Source organism: Dipodomys spectabilis, unplaced genomic scaffold (assembly GCF_019054845.1).
Source record: "Dipodomys spectabilis isolate Male_0828 unplaced genomic scaffold, ASM1905484v1 ptg000147l, whole genome shotgun sequence".
Classification (NCBI taxonomy): domain Eukaryota; kingdom Metazoa; phylum Chordata; class Mammalia; order Rodentia; family Heteromyidae; genus Dipodomys; species Dipodomys spectabilis.
In genome coordinates, this window is record NW_024870824.1 from 6,516,764 (window position 1) to 6,536,302 (window position 19,539).

At 45.1% G+C, this 19,539-nt stretch overlaps 1 protein-coding gene across 5 annotated transcripts; it reads right to left on the minus strand.

The window, feature by feature from the left end:
- Positions 1-2,701: 2,701 nt before the first annotated feature.
- Ecscr (endothelial cell surface expressed chemotaxis and apoptosis regulator) lies at positions 2,702-12,745 on the minus strand. Of its 5 annotated transcripts, none has more exons than XM_042692073.1 (10): positions 12,626-12,745; positions 8,511-8,549; positions 7,706-7,756; positions 7,503-7,562; positions 6,268-6,312; positions 5,523-5,636; positions 4,724-4,822; positions 4,215-4,251; positions 3,131-3,227; positions 2,702-3,020 (listed from the first exon to the last, which is right to left on the minus strand). In XM_042692073.1, the coding sequence occupies exons 1-10, from the start codon at positions 12,684-12,686 to the stop codon at positions 3,012-3,014; spliced, it is 612 nt and encodes a 203-aa protein (XP_042548007.1). In that variant the 5' UTR covers positions 12,687-12,745; the 3' UTR covers positions 2,702-3,011. The 5 variants fall into 5 exon arrangements, with proteins under 5 accessions (XP_042548007.1, XP_042548005.1, XP_042548006.1 ...); XM_042692071.1 differs by lacking the exon at positions 6,268-6,312 and adding an exon at positions 6,660-6,797; XM_042692072.1 differs by lacking the exons at positions 6,268-6,312; positions 7,503-7,562 and adding an exon at positions 6,660-6,797.
- Positions 12,746-19,539: the final 6,794 nt, after the last annotated feature.

A 19,539-nucleotide genomic window follows, 5' to 3' on the forward strand; every position in this document is an offset into this window, starting at 1 on the left:
AAGGCAGGGAGTCCTGAGGAGAGTAGTGGGGAGAGAGGAACGAAGGAGAGGGAGAGCAGGAGGCAGTGGGTAGAGAGCAGAGTGGAGAGTAGTCCCGTTGAGGTGGGGGAGTAGTGAGATGGAGTGGAAAGAGGGACAGCAGGAGGGGAGCAGGGCAGGCCTGAGGAGGGCAGGGCAGGCCTGTGGAGAGTGGAGAGGCCTGCCCAGGAGGAGGAAGGGAAAAAAGGAAAAGCCTTCCCCTTGGGAGCGTTGGAGCTTTGGAGGTCTGAGGTTTGGGGTTTTGCAGACCGACTCATTGGAGGCTTGGAGGTTTGGTGGTCAAGGCTGCTCCTGGTTCTGGGTACCTAGCCCAGGACAAGGTAGTCGCAGGTCCCCTTTCTGGTGTAGAGTGTAAATAAATTTGTTTGTTATCTTTTACTGTCTGGATGGTTCTCTCTCTCTCTAGTTGGTGGTGGAGTTTGAACTCTGGGTCTGGGCACTATCCCGCAGCTCTTCAGCTCAAGGCCAGCGCTCTACCACTTCAGCCACAGCGCCACTTCCGGCTTTTCTCTTTTTGCTTATGTGGTGATGAGGAATCGAACCCAGGGCCTCATGCACGCAAGGCAAGCGCTCTACCACTGAGCCACCTTCCCAGCCCCTCACTTTTTTTTTTAACAGTATTTCATTAAGTTTTTTATTAAATACTTTTTATTGTCATTATAAAGGTGATGTACAGAGGGGTTACAGTTTCATAAGTCAGGTAATGAGTACATTTTTTTGTTGTCAGTCGTGGGCTTGAACTCAGGGCCTGGATAGTGCTCCTGAGCTCCTTTACTCAAGGTTAGCATTCTGACATTTTGAGACACAGTGCCACTTGCAGTTTTCTGCTAGTTAATTGGCTTTGAACTACGATCCTCAAATCTCAGACTCCTGAGTAGCTAGGATCACCAACATGAACCACCATGCCCAGCTATGAGAACATTTCTTTTTAGAAAATGTCATGACCTAGTCTTTTTTTTTTAACTGTTATTTTTTTTTCTTTTTTGGTTTTGGGGATCAAACCCAGGACGTTGCACTTGCTAGGCAAGTGCTTTGCCACTGAGCTACATCCCAGCCCATGACCTAGTCTTTAATATCTAGTGTATTGGACACAGTATGTACATATGAACAGGTTCACAGCCTGCACTGGAAATTTGTAGAATTCAGTAGGTTTCTTGATTTTTTGTTTTTTGCTTTTGTTTTGTGCTGGTACTGGGTCTTGAACTTAAGGCCTCAAGCTCTTGCTTGTGCTTTCACTTTACTGCTTGAGCCATGCCTTCAGTTCTGGGTTTTTACTGGTCAGTTGGAAATAAGTCTCCCAGATTTGTCTATCCAGGCTATTGCTGACAGTAATTCTCAGATTTCAGCCTCCTGAGTAGCTAGGATTATAAATATGAGCCATTAGCGTCTGGCTCTCCAGTCTTGTTTTAATAGAGTTTGTAATGAGAAAGGGTAATGGAAGTCTTTGTTCTAAGTATTCTGTCATATCCCTCTGTGAAGCTAGAAGAAAATAGCATCTTGTTGCTGGGCAGTGAGGAAGCTATGTTATCCCTGTGTTCTCAACTGCCGGCTGGCAGATGGTGATAAAAACCAAACATTCTCTGTAGGCATACAAACAACTCTTCTCTTGATTCTTCCCAACTGAGATTCTTTTCCAAACTAATCTCATAGCAGACATACCTATTTCTAAGATATACCTATTCCTATTTTCCTTCCTAGTAAAGCTGTGATTCTTGATTCTCTTTCTGAGATGTAAACATAACAGACCTATCCTCAAGACAAAATTTCCCAATGCTCATTGCATGGCTAGAACCAAAGTAATGCCTGTCTTTCCTGGGGCAGGCAGAGAACATTTGTCTTTGTGTTGTTTTTAATCTAAATGTATTGAGCTTCCTATTGCTTTGCAGATTTCAAGCTTCGTTATTGCTGATGAGGGTTACTATTCACATTCCTTTCTTTCTCTCTTCTTTTTTTTTTTTTTTTGGTCGGTCATAGGGCTTGAACTCTGGACCTGGGCGCTGTCCCTCAGCTCTTCAGCTCAAGGCAAGCGCTCTACCACTTGAGCTACAGCACCACTTCCGGTTTTCTGGTGGTTTATTGGAGATAGAAGTCTCACAGTCTTTCCTGCCCGGGCTGGCTTTGAACCGCGATCCTCAGATCTCAGCCTCCTGAGTAGCTAGGATTACAGGCATGAGCCACCAGCGCCCGGCTTCTTTCTCTCTTCTATTGAAGTGATTCGTCTGTGAACCCTACTTATTAAACTAGTTGAAAAGAGGTAGACCTGACAAGAAGTCTCCACTACCTCACAAGTTACTTGGAGAGCTATCCAGAGGATGTTCCATACATCCATGCTGACTTGGGAAAGAAGCCCCAAAGCTGCTCCAATGATTTTGAGGGAATACTTCATGGCACTAGGCAAGATGGCACATGTCTGTAATCCTTCTCTGCATTCTGGAGGCTGAGGCAGGAGAGTTTCATATTCAAGGTCAGTCTGGGCTACACACGAGTTCCAGGCCAGCTGAGGCTACAAAGACCTTGTCTCAAGAAAGGAAGAAAAAAAAGAAGGAAGGAAGGAAGAAAGAAGGGAGGGAAAGAAGGAAAGGGAGAAGGAGGAAAAACAGAAAGAAAAGGCAGACAGGCAGGCAGGCTATGGTAATCATATTGACCTTAAAAGAAATTAGGCTGCAGGCCAGAACATAATTTTAATGCAAGTAGAAAGGATCAGTCCATCTCATCATCTTCCTTGCTCTTGCTGTATCAACTCATTTCTGTGGTTCTGAGGTCAGATTTCTAGAGTGGCTTCCACATGAGCAGGAGTGTCTCATATGGGTAGCTTTCTCCCAAATCTAGAGGAGCTCCAGGATCCTTTAGAACGGGGAGCAGACATGACACAAAATAATTTCTATGTGGTTTGTTGCCTCTACCAATGTCACCTCTTCTTTGTCTTGGAACAGCTGCAACATCCTTGGACTCGCCAAGACCCACAGTCACTTTTAAAGAACCTATAAATAAATACATAGCAAGGAAGGGTTAACTTCTTTGGAGAAACAGGATAGGGAACTAAGTAGCAGCAGGAGCTGGGCAAATGAATTTAGGAAAGAAAAAAATGCACCTTCTCTGCTGAGGGGCAGCCTTTGCTGTTATTCATGTTGATGTTTTTCACGGAGATGAGAGTGATGCTGTCTTTCTCACCGTTGGCTGTGGAACAGCTGGGTGGGAAGGGAGTGGAGATTACAGACCGGAGGAGACAAGGGAGTAAAGAATCACTGGACTGGAGGCTGGGAAGGTGGCTCAGTGGTAGAGTGCTTGCCTTGCATGCCGGAGGCCCTGGGTTCGATTCCTCAGCACCACATAAGAAAAAAGCTGGAAGTGGTGCTGTGGCCCAGGCCCAGAGCACCACATAAGAAAAAAGCTGGAAGTGGTGCTGTGGCCCAGGCCCAGAGTTCAGGCCCTATGATCGGACTCCCACCTCCCCCCCCAAAAAAAAGGACTGTGGAGGCTGATGCTTCAAACTTTTTTTTGGTTTCAAAAACATGCATAGTAGAGGCTGATAGAATGGCTCGTGGTAGAAAGCCTGCCTAACAAGTGCAATGCTCTAAGTTAAATCCCCAGTAACACACACACACACACACACACACACACACAATCTCTACCAAGGGAATGGACCAAAGTGTTTTGAAACACAAAGACATACTGAAACTTTAATTTTGCTACCTATTGCTTGCTTGATCTTGACCAGGTTATAAACTTTCTTAAAAAGAAGTCACATGCTATATGAGCTCGATAGTACTGCACGTGGTAGATCGTCATGTGATAGGTATTCAATAAGACCTTCCTCAGCTTAGAGAGAGGACATGGTGCATATTAGAATCTATTTCTATGCTTTTTGTGACGGGAAGACAAGTTTATCTCTGGTGCTGAAGAGTCCAGTCCATCTCTACTCACCTAATATCTGTGTATCTCTGCCCTGACACTACATGCTAGCCTCAGTGAAAGCTTCAGGATTGTTGTAGTGTGTGTGTGTGTGTGTGTGTGTGTGTGTGTGTGTGTGTGTGTGTGTGTGTGTGGTGTATCTGTGGGGGGGATCTTTTGTGTGTTATGTCCTCTACACACGTAGAGGATATGAAGTGTTTTCCTCTTGTACTACAGGAATTGAAGTCATATACATTTCTTTCTTGTTCTTTTGATAGTCTTACCTTTCAGATACCCCTGAGTTTCCTGGTTTTTGAGGATCTGTAAAACACAAAGGCACAGCTGTACTATGGCCACATGCTGGAACTCAGAAGCCCACTTTCCCTCATGAGGATTCTCTTTTTTTTTTTTTTTTTTTTATCGGTCATGGGGCTTGAACTCTGGGCCTGGGTGCTGTCCCTTAGCTCTTCAGCTCAAGGCAAGTGCTCTACAGCTTGAGCCATAGCACCACTTCTGGTTTTTCTAGTGGTTTATTGGAGATAGGAGTCTCACGGTCTTTCCTGCCCAGACTGGCTTTGAACCGTGATCCTCAGATCTCAGCCTCCTGAGTAGCTAGGATTACAGGTGTGAGCCACCGATGCCCGACAATGGGGATTCTCTTAAGTCATCAAATGGTTCTTTTGTGCTGTTTCTTCCCTCAGCCCAGGCTGAGTACCAGCCTTGGCCTCTAGCACCAGGTCCCTCAGCACAAGGGAAGGAGAGGAAAAGAAGCACAGCAGGTAGACACTAGTACCTTCAGACTCCTTATTCTTCCGGCACTTAAACCTGAGACTGACCACACCAACTAGGACAATCACCACAACCACCAGGATGACAATGAAGCTGATGACACCTGAATTGGGAGAAGAATGAAGTGAAGAGGAGGTAGAGGAGAGAGCATTTAGAGTCCAATATCCTACCGTAACCTAGTTGAATAATCCAGTGGCTTATGCCTATAATCCTACCTACTTTGGAAACTGAGATCTGAGAACTGAGGTTCGAAGCTAGTTTGAGCAGAAAAATTTAAGATGTCTTATCTCCAATTGACTAGCGAAAAGCTAGAAACAAAGAAAAGCTTGAGTGGAAAAAGTCAACTGAGAGTGCATGGCCCTGAGTTCAAGAGCCAGTACTAACACACACACAAAGAAAGAAAGAAAGAAAAAGAGAGGGAAAGAAAGAAAGAAAGAAAGGAAAAGAAAGAAAGAGGGAAAGAAAGAAAAGAAGGAAAGAGAAAAAAAGCATAAAGCAAAGTATAATATAGACAGGCTCTGAGAGCAAAATGGATTCCACTTCTCTACGCAACAAAGGAGCTATCAGCCTGCTCTCTGTAGGCAGAGTAAGCTGCTCAGCCCAGAGGCATCCACGGAGCCCAATGGAGTCAAGAAAAGATGGCTGATAAGCCAATTGAGCCTTTCTTCAATTAGGGCCTTGCTTATCAAACCATCCTTGGAAAAAGTGATTGAAATTCAAACTTGTGCTCCTAAACCCAGACTCCAAATCACTTCCTAAAGTGGAATCCCCTTCCACATCCCTCCCTTCCCTTCTTCACTCACCAAAGGCAGCCACAGTGAGCACTGTCTCTGAAGTGGGGCTGGGCACAATGGTCAAATTTCCCCTTGTCCTCAGGCTCGTGGTGATTGAACTGGGAGTAGCATTTTGAGATGTTTCTGAAATAGGATGGAGTTCAGCATACCAGTGAAGTAGATCAGCATGGCCTACTAGAGACAGCTAGCTTCCTTCCTGCTTCCCACTCCACTCCGACTCCAGGTAAGACTACAGAGACCTCACAATCTATTTAAAAAATTAAAAGAAAAGACTTGCAACTCTGCCACAGTGACTAGATCCCATGAGGACAGAAGTCATAATTGGAGATGTAACCAATACCATTGATTTCTCATATTCCTGATTCTAGAGGCCTTCAGAAGGCTCTTCTCAACATCCCTTGAGACCCAGAGTAAAGGGATTTATGCTGCCGATTTAGGAAGCCAGACTGGTCAGAGTAGAGTAATCTCTGTTTGGCCAATGGCTAAGAGCGCAGAAAAGAAGATACCAGATGCTTATCATTGGTCCTGATCCAACAAGTCAGGATTCCAGTTAAGGGGTACACATTTATGCCTCTTTTAAAAAGTAGTATATACCCCCCTTCCTTCCCTTGCTCAATTCACTGTACTTTAGGCCTGATAGCTGCTCCGCTTTTCTCTCCCTGATCACCTCCCTCCCAAATCAGTGCAGGCTTATGAAAACTCTTAAGAGCTATAGCTCTTGAGGAGCTTTGAAAAAAAAGGTCACAGGCCATACCTCCCTTTGTGCTGCTGCTGCTGTGTGGGGTCCCTGTGTCTGTACCTGAAGCAAATGGCAAAGATGTAGGCCACCCACCCTTCTCTAGCCTGCTCCGAGAAGGGCCTAACCCTGCCCAGCCTCTCTTCCCCTTCATTTTGGGAGGTTCCTTTCCCTCCCCTTGCAATTTATGCCATTCAGTCCCAAGCCCAAATATGTTTTACCTTCACTGTAACTACACTCAACTTCCTGTTTCTACTCTTCAAACTTCTATTTTTCAACCAGCCACTGATGTGGGCTCCTGGCCTCAAGAGCACCCCATTCTCCTGCCCCCAGCTCCAGGGCCTCCTGAAGAGAATCCACCCAGACAAAATCCCAGAGTCACCTCTGCTCCATCAACCCTCAGTGCTCACCAAGTCCTGATGTGAGCTTCTGTGTCTGAGGCTGAGTCAGGCCCAGCAAAGATGGGGAATGACCATCCACAGTGCTTGACCTCAGCACTACAGGCTTAGGGGACACTGGGGAGCTCCAAGAGGCCTCCTGTGGAACGCCTGTGGATTAGGAAGCATGTGTGGCCTGGTCAGGGCCAAAAGCCAGCACAAGTGCACAAAGGGCTTGTTAGGCCTAAATCCTTTACAGCTTTCATTCTGAAAGGGATGATTTCTCTGGTTCATCTCTGGACTTTTTGTCTTTGCAGTTTGTTTTGCCCAGAATATATCTTCCCACCCTTCACCCAGTCTTCACAATCTTCACTTGTTGGCTTAATTCCTCTTTGGGCTCAACTCCTGAGGCTACTTCTTTTGGACCCTGTCTCTGGACCCCAAATATAAAGTAGCTGATATTTACCTGGGCCCCTCAGTATCTTCTGTTCCTCATATATTCCCTCCCCCAGAACTTGTCCCCCTGCTTTGGAATTGCCAGTGTGAGGCTTGATTGCTTATCTCTTTTCCTACATGTCTATATTCTTTTTTTTTTTGGGTCCAGTCATGGGGCCTGAACTCTGGGCCTGGGCGCTGTCCCTCAGCTCTTCAGCTTAAGGCTAGCGCTCTACCACTTGAGCCACAGTGCCACTTCCGGCTTTTTTCTTTTTGCTTATGTGGTGCTGAGGAATTGAACCCAGGGCCTCAGGCATGCAAGACAAGCGCTCTACCACTGAGCCACCTTCCCAGCCCTCTACATGTCTATATTCTGTAGAGCAAAACTGTCTAGCTCCTCTGCACCCCAGTACTTTCCCTGGGTGCCATTTGGCAGAGTACCTGGGGCACTGGTACTGGACAGAATCTTTGGGCTACCAGGTTCTGAAGAAGATTGGTTTCCTACAAGAACAGAGGCAGATGATGAGGTGATGTCACACTCCCTTACCCACCTAAGAATCTCTGGGATCCAAGCAGGTCTGAATGGTTGGAGGTTGGGATGTGGGAGGTAGGAGGCTAGCATCTGGGTAGCCGTAATCACTCACCTGTGTTAGGCAAAGTTGCCTCTATGGTCAGTCTGAGACTGTTGAAGACTCCTGTAACAAATGATCAGTAGCTGAGGTTCTACTTCCTATTGCTCTGACTCTTTTTTGTGGTGGTTGTTTTTTATTGGTTATGGGTCTTGAACTCTGGGCCTGGACACTGTCTCTAAGCTCTTCAGTTAAAGGCAAGCGCTCTACCACTTGAGCCACAGCACCACTTCTGGTTTTCTGGTAGTTAATTGGAGATAAGTGTCTCACTGACTTTCCTGCCTGGGCTGGCTTTGAACGGTGATCCTCAGATCTCAGCCTCCTGAGTAGCTAGGATTACAGGCATGAGCCACCGGTGCCTGGCTTCTGACTCTTCTTTATTCTTCATATTTGGTATTTTCTGCTCTTACTCCATACTTTCTCTATCTCAACCATTAATCTCTTTCCTCCTTTTTCCTTTGTTGATTGTGTAGCTTGAACTCAGGGCCTGGGTGCTGTCCCTAAGCTCTTTTGTTCAAGACTAGTGCTCTACCACTTTGAGCCACAGCTACACTTCTGGCTTTTTCTGTGATTAATTGGAGATGAGTCTCATTGACTTTTCTGCCCCGGCTGGCTTCGAACCACAATCCTCAAATCTCAGCTTCCTCAGTAACAAGGGTTATAGGCATGAGCCACTGGCCATGCTAATCCCTCTTCTCCTCAAGGCACATTAGATTTAGGCCAAGATGACTGGGCCTCTGAGAGCTCTTGCCTCAGTCCCAGTCCCAGTCCTAAATTCCTAGGCCCAAACGTTGGAGTGGGCCCTTTAAAGTCATCTTACCTTGAGAGGTCTGGGTTGTTGTAGGTTGGGAGTTGTGACCTGCAAGACAAAACAAAACACAAATTACTAAGCTTAGTAAGTCTCCAGGCCATCCAAGGCCTCCCATGGCGGAAGGGAGACACTTGGCAGAGAGCTAAGGGATGTGGACACTAGCTTATACTGCTGCTTCCTCTGAGACTGGGACTTGGTTGTATCATCACAATCACCATATGATTCAAAGTCCCAGAAGAGTTTCTTCTCTCTCCAGTCCTCCTTGGAAGTTAAGGCAACCTGACACAAGGTCAAAGGAAGGGTATTTTATGTTTTATTTTATTTATTTTTGGTCGGTCGTGGAGCCTGAACGCTGGGCCTGGGCACTGTCCCTCAGCTCTTCAGCTCAAGGCTAGTGCTCTACCACTTGAGCCACAGCTCCACTTGCAGCTGTTTCTGCTTATATGGTGCTGAGGAATCGAACTCAGGGCCACATGCATGCAAGGCAAGCACTCTACCATGGAGCCAACTTCCCAGCCCCAAAGGTTATTTTTAATTAGTGATGTATCTAAAGACAGAGAAACAATAAGCTACTGTATGTGGACAAGGACCCGGTACTCTAGATCTCTAGGCATGGCCCATTGTTTTTTCTGTGAAGATTGTCCCTTGCCCTGCCCCAAGGGAAAGAGAAGAGAAATAAGAGAAGGTGAATAAAATGGGGCTTATATTGGGGTTCTCTCTGCCTTTCCCCCACTGCCAGAGGTCTGCCCAGGAAGCAAGACCAAAAGTATAAGCAGCAGAAGAATAAAGGTTCTAGAAGGAGGACCATTTTATTCTCACAAGCAGGCGTGATTTCCAAGATGTTCATTACCGGTCAAAGCTAGAGAGGAGTTAGTTACTAGTCCCTAGTTACTCATTCGCTGCTCTCTATGGACATATGTATTTCTGTGGGTCTCTGCAGATGTTGTATGAGCTATGTGTGTGTGGGCCCTGAAAGGTCAGGTTGTGTTTGCCCGCTTTCCACAATGAAATCATTCTTGAAACCTGTGAACAATGTGAAAGGAAAACAACGTGGGGAAGTGGAACCGCCCAGCTGGGTTCCCGTCCCTCCGTTCGGGCTGGGACAGCCACCCCAGGGTCTGGCCTTGCTGCTCCCTTGGCCTCTCATCATCAGAGAAATATGGAGCCCAGACCTGGGAGGCCAGAGTTGGCTGGATGCCAGGGACCCGCCTCAGCCTGTGGCAACCTGCTCTGCTTGTTTATTTTCCTCAAGCCATTACCTTCTTCCATAGGGCTATCACTTGTATAGTGTAAAATGAATTGTTTTCAAGCCCAGGCTTTCCAAACCCTGGGCCATGCTTTTCCAGGTCAAGATCTGGTAGCTACATTCCCTTGTGAGTGGAGTGGCCAGAGAAGAATTAAAATTTATAAGAAACCCAACCTAAAAAGGACCCCTTTTAGCTGAGAAATGAATCTTTCCAATTCAAGGCCTTCTTGAAACTATCAGTTACTGATCAAGCATACCTTATGTACTGTCTGAGTTCTGTAAGGCCTGAAAAAGAAAACAACCTAGAAGTTTGGGAGGAGTTCCAAAGTCACAAGCACCAAGTCTCAATGAGCTGCTCCTTTATATCTCTGCTACCCTCTCCTCTCCTACTTTCTTACCTGTAACAATTCCTTGTGAGTAGGGGAGGGACTTAGGGAACATGTTTTTTGTGGGGCTGGGGTTTCTAATTACTGGGTATGCAGACACCTAAAGAACTCTAGGTATATAGGTTTCTGATTTTCCTGGTCTTCACTCTCAAACCCTACCTGCTTCATTTCCTTCCTGCCTGTTTACAGCTATGCCCCAGTTTTCCTTAGCAGCATAGATTAGTATACCTCTCAAACCATGTATTATACAGTCTTGGTTGGCTTGAATTCAAGTTCTTACTGTCATTTACTGTCTGACTTGAGCTTCAGTTTTCTCTTCATTAAAATGCAAGGGAAAAGCCAAGAGCCAGTGGCTCATGCCTGTATTCCTAGCTACTCAGGAGACTGAAGTATGAGGATCATGGTTCGTGGTCAGCCAAGGTAGGAAAGTCTGTGAGACACTCATCTCCAATTAACCAGCAAAAAGCCAGCACTGGATCTGTGGCTCAAGTGATAGAGCACCAGCCTTCAGAAGAAAAAAAGAACAGGAACAAGACACAGTCCTGAGATTAAGCCCAGGATCATCACAAAATAAATAAATAAAAATAAAAAATTGCAAGGGAGGGGCTTGGGATGTAACCCTGGGCTAGAATATGTTCTTAGCATACTCAAAGCCCTGGTTGCTGGGTCGCTGTCACCAGCACCAAAAACAAGCAAATGATATTATAGCCTATAAATTATTGTGAGGAATAGAAAATGGATATAAAGCACCTAATAATACAGTGCCTGACACACTCAGTCCACGCTCAGTCAGTTCCAGACATTTCAATTTACAGATTCTTTCAAATCCTCTAGGTCTGAAGTCCACTCTGTCTCTATGCACACTCAAGTCCCTTTGCCAGCATGAATATGCTCAAAAGGAGCCCTCAGTCCATCAAAAACAAAGCTTTAGTAAGCGATCGGAGCTCTAGAGTTGAGAAGTTAGGAGATAGAGTAGAATGTCTACCTACTAAAAGCAAGACCCTGAGTTCCAATCTGCCAAAAAACAAGAGAAAGATAGGAGAGACTCCAGGTGATAAGGTTAGGTAGAGTGAGCTCAGACATTTGGAAGCCCTGGCCCACACCTGGGCCTGCACAATGGCTATGAAGCCAGGAAAGGTCTGGACCTGGCAAGTTCCCTACTGCAATTTCACCTGGTTTACCAGCCCCAGCTCAAATCTGTCTCCTGAGAGGGGAGAACCTGTCAGGGTTTACTCTCAGCCCATGGGCTTTCAGAGAAATGTTTGATGTCTCCAGAAGGCAGAGTATATTCTGGTACTCTGGTACCATACCACCAAGCAGGGCCGTCAACCTTCTCCATCCAGGTATGTTGGGGATTTTGCTGTATAGAACAAGCCTTATAAATCTCCACAGAGGATTGAGTTTGGGGTGGGAGAGGGAGGGGGGAAGGGTGACTAAGGGGAAGTTGCTGCCCTGTGAGTCAGTGTCCTAGTCTTTCTCATGGCTCCCAGCAGCCATGAGAAAATGGATTCTTATAAGCTGCTTCAGGACTTACAGGCCTGTGTGAGAGGTATTGCCTCTGAGCCATCTCTTGGAGGAGAGGGACTCTGTGTCATCTACTCCCCAATGCCATTCACATCCTCCTTAGTGAATAATTGTCTGTGACCTGAGGCCTTCTTGCTATGATTAGAGCTTAAGGTCAGCATTTGGCATTCCCAGGTTGTAAACTGCTTAGAAGAAAGAAGGAAAAAAAGAAAGTAGCGCTGTGGCTCAAGTGGTAGAGCACTAGCCTTGAGCTGAAGAGCTCAGGGACAGTGCCCAGGCCCAGAGTTCAAGCCCCATGACCAACAAAAAAAGATGAAGAAGAAAATGAAAAAAACAAAACAAAACAAAACAAAACCCAGTGCTGGTGGCCTATAATCCTAACTATTCAGGAGAGTAAGATCTGAGGATCATGGTTCAAAGCCAGCCCTGGTAGAAAAGAAGATAAGACTCCTATCTCCAATTAACAAACCAGAAGTGGAGCTGTGGCTCAAGTGGTAGAGTGCTAGCCTTGAGCAAAAGAAGCCAGTGACAGTGCTCAGGCCCTGAGTTCAAACCACAGGAAGAGCACAAAGAAGAAAAAGAAGAAGGAAGAAAAGGAGGAGGACACCCATGAAGCCTTAGGTGTAGACAATTTTGTGCTAGAACTGTCCACAAAGTGACCCCGGCAATGAGACCAGAAGGAAGGCTCACTGAGGCAGCGGCAGGCTTCTCCTGTGCATTCCCTAGAAAAAGCTTTCTGGCCTCAGTCTCACTCTAGTCAGCCCTTTTCCACATTTAAGAGGAGAATGCCCAGCTTCTTTAGGATTCACCCTTGAAAACGTCTTACAAATGGCAATACCCACTTCTGAATCCAAGTAACATCCTCCATGGAAAGGCTGTGGAATTTCCCTCCATAGGCAGAACCCTGGTATGTGTCCTGGAGAGAATGGAAAAGCAGGAATCAGAGGAAAGTGGCAGGCATCCCTTACCTTGAAGCAGGAGCAAGCCCAGGATTGCCCAGAACAGTTGTGTGGCCCCAGTGGTTCCCATATCAGCTGGGTATGTGGCCAGCAGGCAAGCACTCACTGGAGACTCTGTCCATAGTGAAGAAAAGACAGGGAGCGCAGGGGCGGGGTGGGGGGGGGGGGGGCCGGCTCTCCAGGAGCTTCCTGTCAAAGAATAGAAGGAAACAGATTGGGCCTGGCTCCAGGGGCCCTGCTCAGCAAGCAGCCCAGATGAGGATGTGAGGCTGAGCAACAGCCACCATGTGGCCTAGCCAGGGCTACTCTGGTCTGTAGGACCTATGCATAATGACTAATGACAATAGCCTGCCCCCATTCCCACCTTCTCCTCCCAGGGGTATGTCCAGAGCCTCCACACACCACATGGAGATTTCTCCCCTGCAGTCTGCTTTTTTATACCAGGTTCTCTTCACCCAATATTGAGCCCTAAGCTCCGCCCACCAACCACCCATGCTTTGTAGACTGAATTCTCCACATTCCTCTCCCTCCTATGTGCTCTCAATCCAGATGGAACTTGAAGCATCCTTTGAGGAGGCCTGGACTTTATTATTTTAAAGAGAAAAACTGCTGGGCAGTGGTGGCTCATGCCTGTAATCCTAGCTACTCTGAAGATCACCGTTCCAAGCCAACTCAGGGAGAAAAGTCCCCTTGAGACTCTTATCTGCAATTACCCAATCAAAATGAAATGGTGCTATGGCTCAAGTGGTAGAGCTCTAGCCTTGAGCACAAAGAGGCTCAGGGACAGCATCCAGGCTCTGAGTTTAAGCCCTACAACCAATAAAAACAGAAAAACGGAGGACCAAATTCTCCAGTATCTCTCTTTCTGCCTTCCCATACTCCATTGGGGAGTTGTTAGCTTCCATCCTAGACTTAGCTCACCTCCCATAACCCTCTCTTGTGCAGACTGCAGGCTTGCATTGCAACTTTTCCAATATCCCTAGGACCAGACACAATGACTGTCATGTGGCAAATATTTGTTAGAGTAAACTCAAAAAATTCAAGAGCATAGGTTCAATCCCCAGCACTGCCAAAACAAAAAAACCTTAGGAGCAGATGAATCTTACCCATAATCATACCTTTGTTTTTTGTTTGTTTGGTTTGGGTTTTTTTTTTTTTTGTCAGTTGTGGGACTTGAACTCTGGGCTTGGGTGCTGTCCCTGAACTCTTCAGCTCAAGGTGAGTGCTCCACCACTTGAGCCACAGCACCACTTCTGGTTTCTAGTGGTTTATTGGAGATAAGAGTCTCTTGGAGTTTCTTGCCTAGGCTGGCTTTGAACTGCGATCCTCAGATCTCAGTCTCCCGAGTAGCTAGGACTATAAGTGTGAGCCACCGGCGCCCGGCTTTGGTTTGGTTTTTTTGGAAACAATACTGGAGTTTGAACTCAAGGCCTCACAGTTGTTCAACTGATACTCTACTATTGAGCCACATCTCTAGCCCAGATTTTTTTTTTGCCAGTCCTGGGATTTGAACTCAGGACCTGGGTGCTGTCCCTGAGCTTTTTCACTCAAGCATTTGAGCCACAGCTCTACTTCTGGCTTTTTTGGTTAATTGTAGGTAAGAGTGTCCTAGATTTTCCTGCCCAATCCAGCTTTGAGCTGTGATCCTCAGATCTCAGCCTTCTGAATAGTTAGGATTACAGGTGAGCCGTCAGCATCCAGCTTTCTATTCTTAACTTTTAAAGACCTTTACATTTGTAAAACTTTTAGTTTAATTACTTTATAGAACATCTATGGGCTAGAGGTGTGGCTAAACTGGTAGGGAGCCTGCTGAGAGCAAGCAAGCTGAGTGAGCATGAGGTTCTGAGTACCAGAAAAATAAATTATACCTCAACTTGGGTTTGTCTGATGTGTCCTTATGATGAGATTCAGGTGTTTTTCTTTGGCAGGAATATCACAGAAGCAATATGGTATCCCTCTGTTTGTGTCCTATCAAATGGTGTATAATTTTTGTTGCTTGTGTGTGTGAGAGAGAGAGAGAGAGTGTGTGTGTGTATCATACTGGAATTCAAACAGCTTTGTGTATGAGTTGATGTAGTGTTCTGGTTGTTTTGAACCTACAACCAACAAAAAGAAAAACTGAGGACCAACATCTCTAATATCTCTCCTTCTGCCAGACTGGACTTAGACTTTTGGTCATCTTGCCTCCACTCCTTCCCAAATGTTTGGATTACAACCCTGTGCCATGATGCTGGGCACGGGCATGACTTTGATTGTTCATGTTGATTGTTTGTTTAAAAGTGGCTACTGGCCAGTATATTCACATCGTCTGGCTATTGTAACAAGTGGCAATAGACTAGTAGCTTTAAATAACAGATATTTGAATTGAGAATATGACTCAGTGGTACAGTGCTTGCCTAGCATGCACAAAGCCCTGGGTTTAATTCCTCAGTACCACATACACAGAAAAAGCCAGAAGTGGCCCTGTGGCTCAAGTGGTAGAGTCTTAGCCTTGAGCAAAAGAAGCTCAGGGACAGTGCCCAGGCCTTGAGTTCAAGCCCCATGACTGGCAAAAATACATACATATATACAGACAGACAGACAGACATTTTATTGCTTCATGGCTCTTGAGGCCAGCAGTCAAAGCCAAGGTGCAGAAGGGCCCTTCTCCCTCTCAAGACTCTAGGGGAGAATTTGTTCCTTGCTCTTCCACCTTCTGGGTGGAGTTTGATTTCTTTGGGATTCCTTGGTCTTAACTACATCACTTCATCTATCCTCCTCCTCTTCTGTGTGTCTCTTAGGACACTTAAAGCCAGGGACCAGAAGCTAAGACCTAGCTACTCAGGAGAAGACTGAGATCCAGAGAAGCAAGGTTCCAAACCAGCCCAGTCTAAAAAGTCTACAAGACTCCATCTCTAATTAAGCAGTGAAAAAAAGGCTGGAGGCATGGCTCAAGTATATTACATGAGGTTTTAGCAGGAAAAGCTGAGCAAGAGCTTGAGACCCTGATTTGAATCCCAGTACCAGCATAACAAACAAACAAGAAAGACATTTGCAGCCCATTTGAATGATCTAAGTTGATTCCCTCATCTCAAGGTCCTTGCCTAATACACCTGCAAAAGTTCTTATTCCAAAGACACTAATTTTCACACGTTCTGGGGCTTAAGATGTGGACATATCTTTTGGGAGACTGACAAGCAGCACAGAAGAGTCCACTTTTTCCACTCTACAATTATGCTTTCCACTTGGTAATCAATGAATGTTTTGTGGGCATATACTTAAAAACTATGCAAATATTCCATTTCTTATCACATGTCAATGTACTCATTTTTTAAATTTATATCTCTCTAGAGTCATATGTTTTGCTTAATGAGCTCTAATATAATATTTTGGGATTTTGTTGCTCAAATTGTCCCTTGAAGGGAGGCCCTTCAAACTTGTTTCTGAATCCTTCTGACCTATCGTTCTTTAAACATTTCTTTATTTTCCAGTAGGAAGAAATATTCCAAGTTTATCTTGTACTTATTTACCTGCCGTAGCCTTAGAATCAATTATTTCTACAATAACCTTTATTATTTAAAGTGATGTCTACAGACTGAGATCTAGGTGGCAGATGTATACAGTGGTACTCAGGTATAGATGTTGACTACTAATCCGGGCAAGTTCCTTTCGGGGCAAATGCCTGTATTACTGTATCTTCAGAGTATAGTTCCTTTTTTTTTTTAGCTAAAATTCTTTGGAGAAACTTGTCTAGAACTGGCCAATGTCACTGAGCCACTCTTACTCTCTCTTTAAGGTGACCTGAAATAAATTTGGCTTGTTATAAAATTAAACTGTGCATTCCCAGAAGTGTTCCTGTTTGCCACTATGACTTTAAACTGAGCATGCTCAGAAATATATGCTGTAGACCAGGAGTGCTACCTCACACCTGTAAACCCAGATATTCAGGAGGCAGAAATCAGGAGGATCACAGTTTGAGATCAGTCTGGACAAAAAGTTAGCAAGAGAGCCGGGCGCTGGTGGCTCACGCCTGTAATCCTAGCTACTCAGGAGGCTGAGATCTGAGGATCGCGGTTCAAAGCCAGCCCGGGCAGGAAAGACTGTGAGACTCCTATCTCCAATAAACCACCAGAAAACCGGAAGTGGCGCTGTAGCTCAAGTGGTAGAGCGCTCGCCTTGAGCTGAAGAGCTGAGGGACAGCGCCCAGGCCCAGAGTTCAAGCCCCATGACCGACCAAAAAAAAAAAAAAAGTTAGCAAGACACACATCCCAACTAATAATTTGTGTGTGTGTGTTCCAGTCCTAGAGCTTGAATTTAGGGTCTGAGTGCTGTTCCTGAGTTTTTGTGCTCAAAGCTAAGGTTAGAGCTCTACCATTTGAGCCACAGCTCCACTTCTGGACTTTGATGTAGAATTGGAGATAAGAGTCTAATAGAAGCTGGGTGATGATGGCTCACGCCTGTAATCCTAGCTACTCAGGAGACTGAGATCTGAGGACTATGGTTCAAAGGCAGACCGGGTAGGAAAGTCCATGAGATTGTTTTTTTGTTTTTTGCTTTTGTTGGTTGTGGGGCTTGAACTCTGGGCCTGGGTGCTGTCCCTCAGCCACTTGAGCCACTGTGCCATTTCTGGTTTTCTGGGTTTGTTGGAGATCAGAGTCTCATGGACTTTCCTGACAGGATTGCTTTAAACCACAATCATCAAATCTCAGTCTCCTGAGTAGCTAGGATTACAGGCGTGAACCACCAGCACTGGGCTCTCCTTAAAACTCATCTCTCCAATTAACCACCAGAATACTTGAAGTAGCACTGTTGCTCAAAGTGGTAGAGGGTTACCTTAAGCAAAAGAGCTCAGGGACAGCACTTAGGCTCCATGACTGATAGAAAAAAAAAAAAGAGTCTAATAGATTTTTCCTGCCCAGGCTGGCTTAGAAAGTCAATCCTTAGATTGGCGGAATAGTTGAGATTACAGGTGTTAGCTACCAGCTCAATTAACAATTTTGAACAATGTGGTTCATGCCTGTAATCCCAGCTTCACAGGAGGCTGTAAGTAGGAGGATTGTGGCCAGAAGTCTGAGACTATCCCCTGACAGATGTTTAACACCCTATTTTAAACATAACTAATGAAAAAAAAAAAGGTATGGGCATGGAAACAGGGAACTTCCTATGTACCCATGCTAGTTCCAAAATATCTCTTTCCTACCTCAGCCTCTCAAAGGCTAGAATTGGATTATAGGCCTGCACCACCAGAATGGGCTTTTCACCTGAAAGCTGAACATACTTAGGAATGTGCTTATTTCTAATATGATTTTCTATATTAATATGTATAAGATCCCTAAATAAAAACCTCAGGCTGACTTTTCTTGACAATTTGGAAAGAACACCAGTTTCTTCTCTGCTGTAGGTAATAAGTCTTTCTCTACTCTTTTATCTCTTGGCTGTGCATTTTGGCTTTGCATTCATCAATGTGTGAACTCATTACATCCAGTTACACCACTTCTCCAAGGCTTTTCTCTGAAATCTGGTTCACATTGTCCTTAGTATGTTTACTTATTTGATCATTCTCCTTGCAGTAACTAAGCTGCCGTCTCTGCCTGCTCCCTGCCTCACAGATGCCTTCCACACCCTACTTAGGCTCTTACACACTGTGTCAAGCTCTGTTCCTACTGTTTGGATGTTTTCTTCTTCAAAATTCAATCATTCTAGTATGTTCGGACCATACTACTTTAGATGAGCACAGTCATCACATCGAAAATCAATTTTAGTATATTTTAATTTATTCCCACATTCCTATAGCTCTGTGTGTGTGTGTGTGTGTGTGTGTCTGTGTGTGTGTGCACCTGCACACACCAGTACAGGGTTTAAAGCAGCTTGGATCATACCTCCAGCTCTGGCTAATGAGAGCTAAAAGTCTTGGGGTTAGAGTGCTTGCCAATGAGTAAAAGCGTCAAGGATCAAATTCAAACTCAATCTCCGACCAAAAAAGAAAAAGAAGAGGCTTATCTGCCTAATCTAGCTTTGAACCTCAATCCTCAGATCTTAGTCTCCTAAATAGCTAGGTGTTATCCATCAGTACCTGCAATCTACAGCTTTGAAAAAAAAAATTGCTGGATGCCAGTGGCTCACGCCTATAATCCTAGCTACGCAGGAGGCTGAGATCTGAGGATCTTGGTTCAAAGCCAGCCTGGCAGGAAAGTCCGTGAGACTCTTATCTCTATTAAATCACTAGAAAACCAGAATTGGTGCTGTGGCTCAAGTGGTAGAGCACTCTCCTTGAGCTGAAGAGCTAAGGGACAGCGCCCAAGCCCAGAAGTTGAAGGCCCACGACTGACCCCCCCCCAAAAAAATTATTGTAAAGGTGATGTACAGAGGGGTTAAAGTTACAAAAGTCAGGTAGTAAGTACATTTCTTTTTGAGCAGTGTCACCCCTTCCCTCATTTTCTGTTTTTTTTTGTTCCCATCCTGACCCCCTCCGCCCCCAAGTTGTATAGTTCATTTCCAACATAACTGCTAATGACTATCACTTCTGAATTAGTTCATCCTTTGTCCCACTGTTTCTGTGCTTCCCTTTCCCTTTCCCAAATCAGACAAATTTACATACAAGACAAAGGTGCAGAAATCAAAAACAATGACAAAAGCAAAAAAAAAAAAAAAGTATAATTTTTTTTAAAGCCTCTTGTTACTATCTCTTGGAGTTCATTTTGATAAGCATCATTTTATATGATCATATGCACACAGCTATTGAGTTCTTGGGATCCTCTCCAAAGAATATCTGCCTTTGGTCTCACTGTGTGAATTTTTGGGGTCCTGTTTAATCATATCCAGGTGTCATTTTTTGCCTTTTACGATCCATTACTTGTAGATTTATAGGCACATTTTATTACAAGTGAGGGAAAACATGTAACCTATGTTTCTTTGGGTATGGCTTACTTCGCTTAATATTTTTC

What these genes read in the sequence shown, in the direction of transcription:
- Ecscr (XM_042692071.1), bottom strand. Translation starts at nt 12,686, where the DNA reads ATGGGAACCACTGGGGCCACACAACTGTTCTGGGCAATCCTGGGCTTG. An exon ending in GGCAACTTTGCCTAACACAG is followed by an intron (nt 7,563 to 7,705) that starts GTGAGTGATTAC and finishes CTGTTCTTGTAG; the next exon opens with GAAACCAATCTTCTTCAGAA. An exon ending in AACTCAGGGGTATCTGAAAG is followed by an intron (nt 3,228 to 4,214) that starts GTAAGACTATCA and finishes CTTCCCACCCAG; the next exon opens with CTGTTCCACAGCCAACGGTG.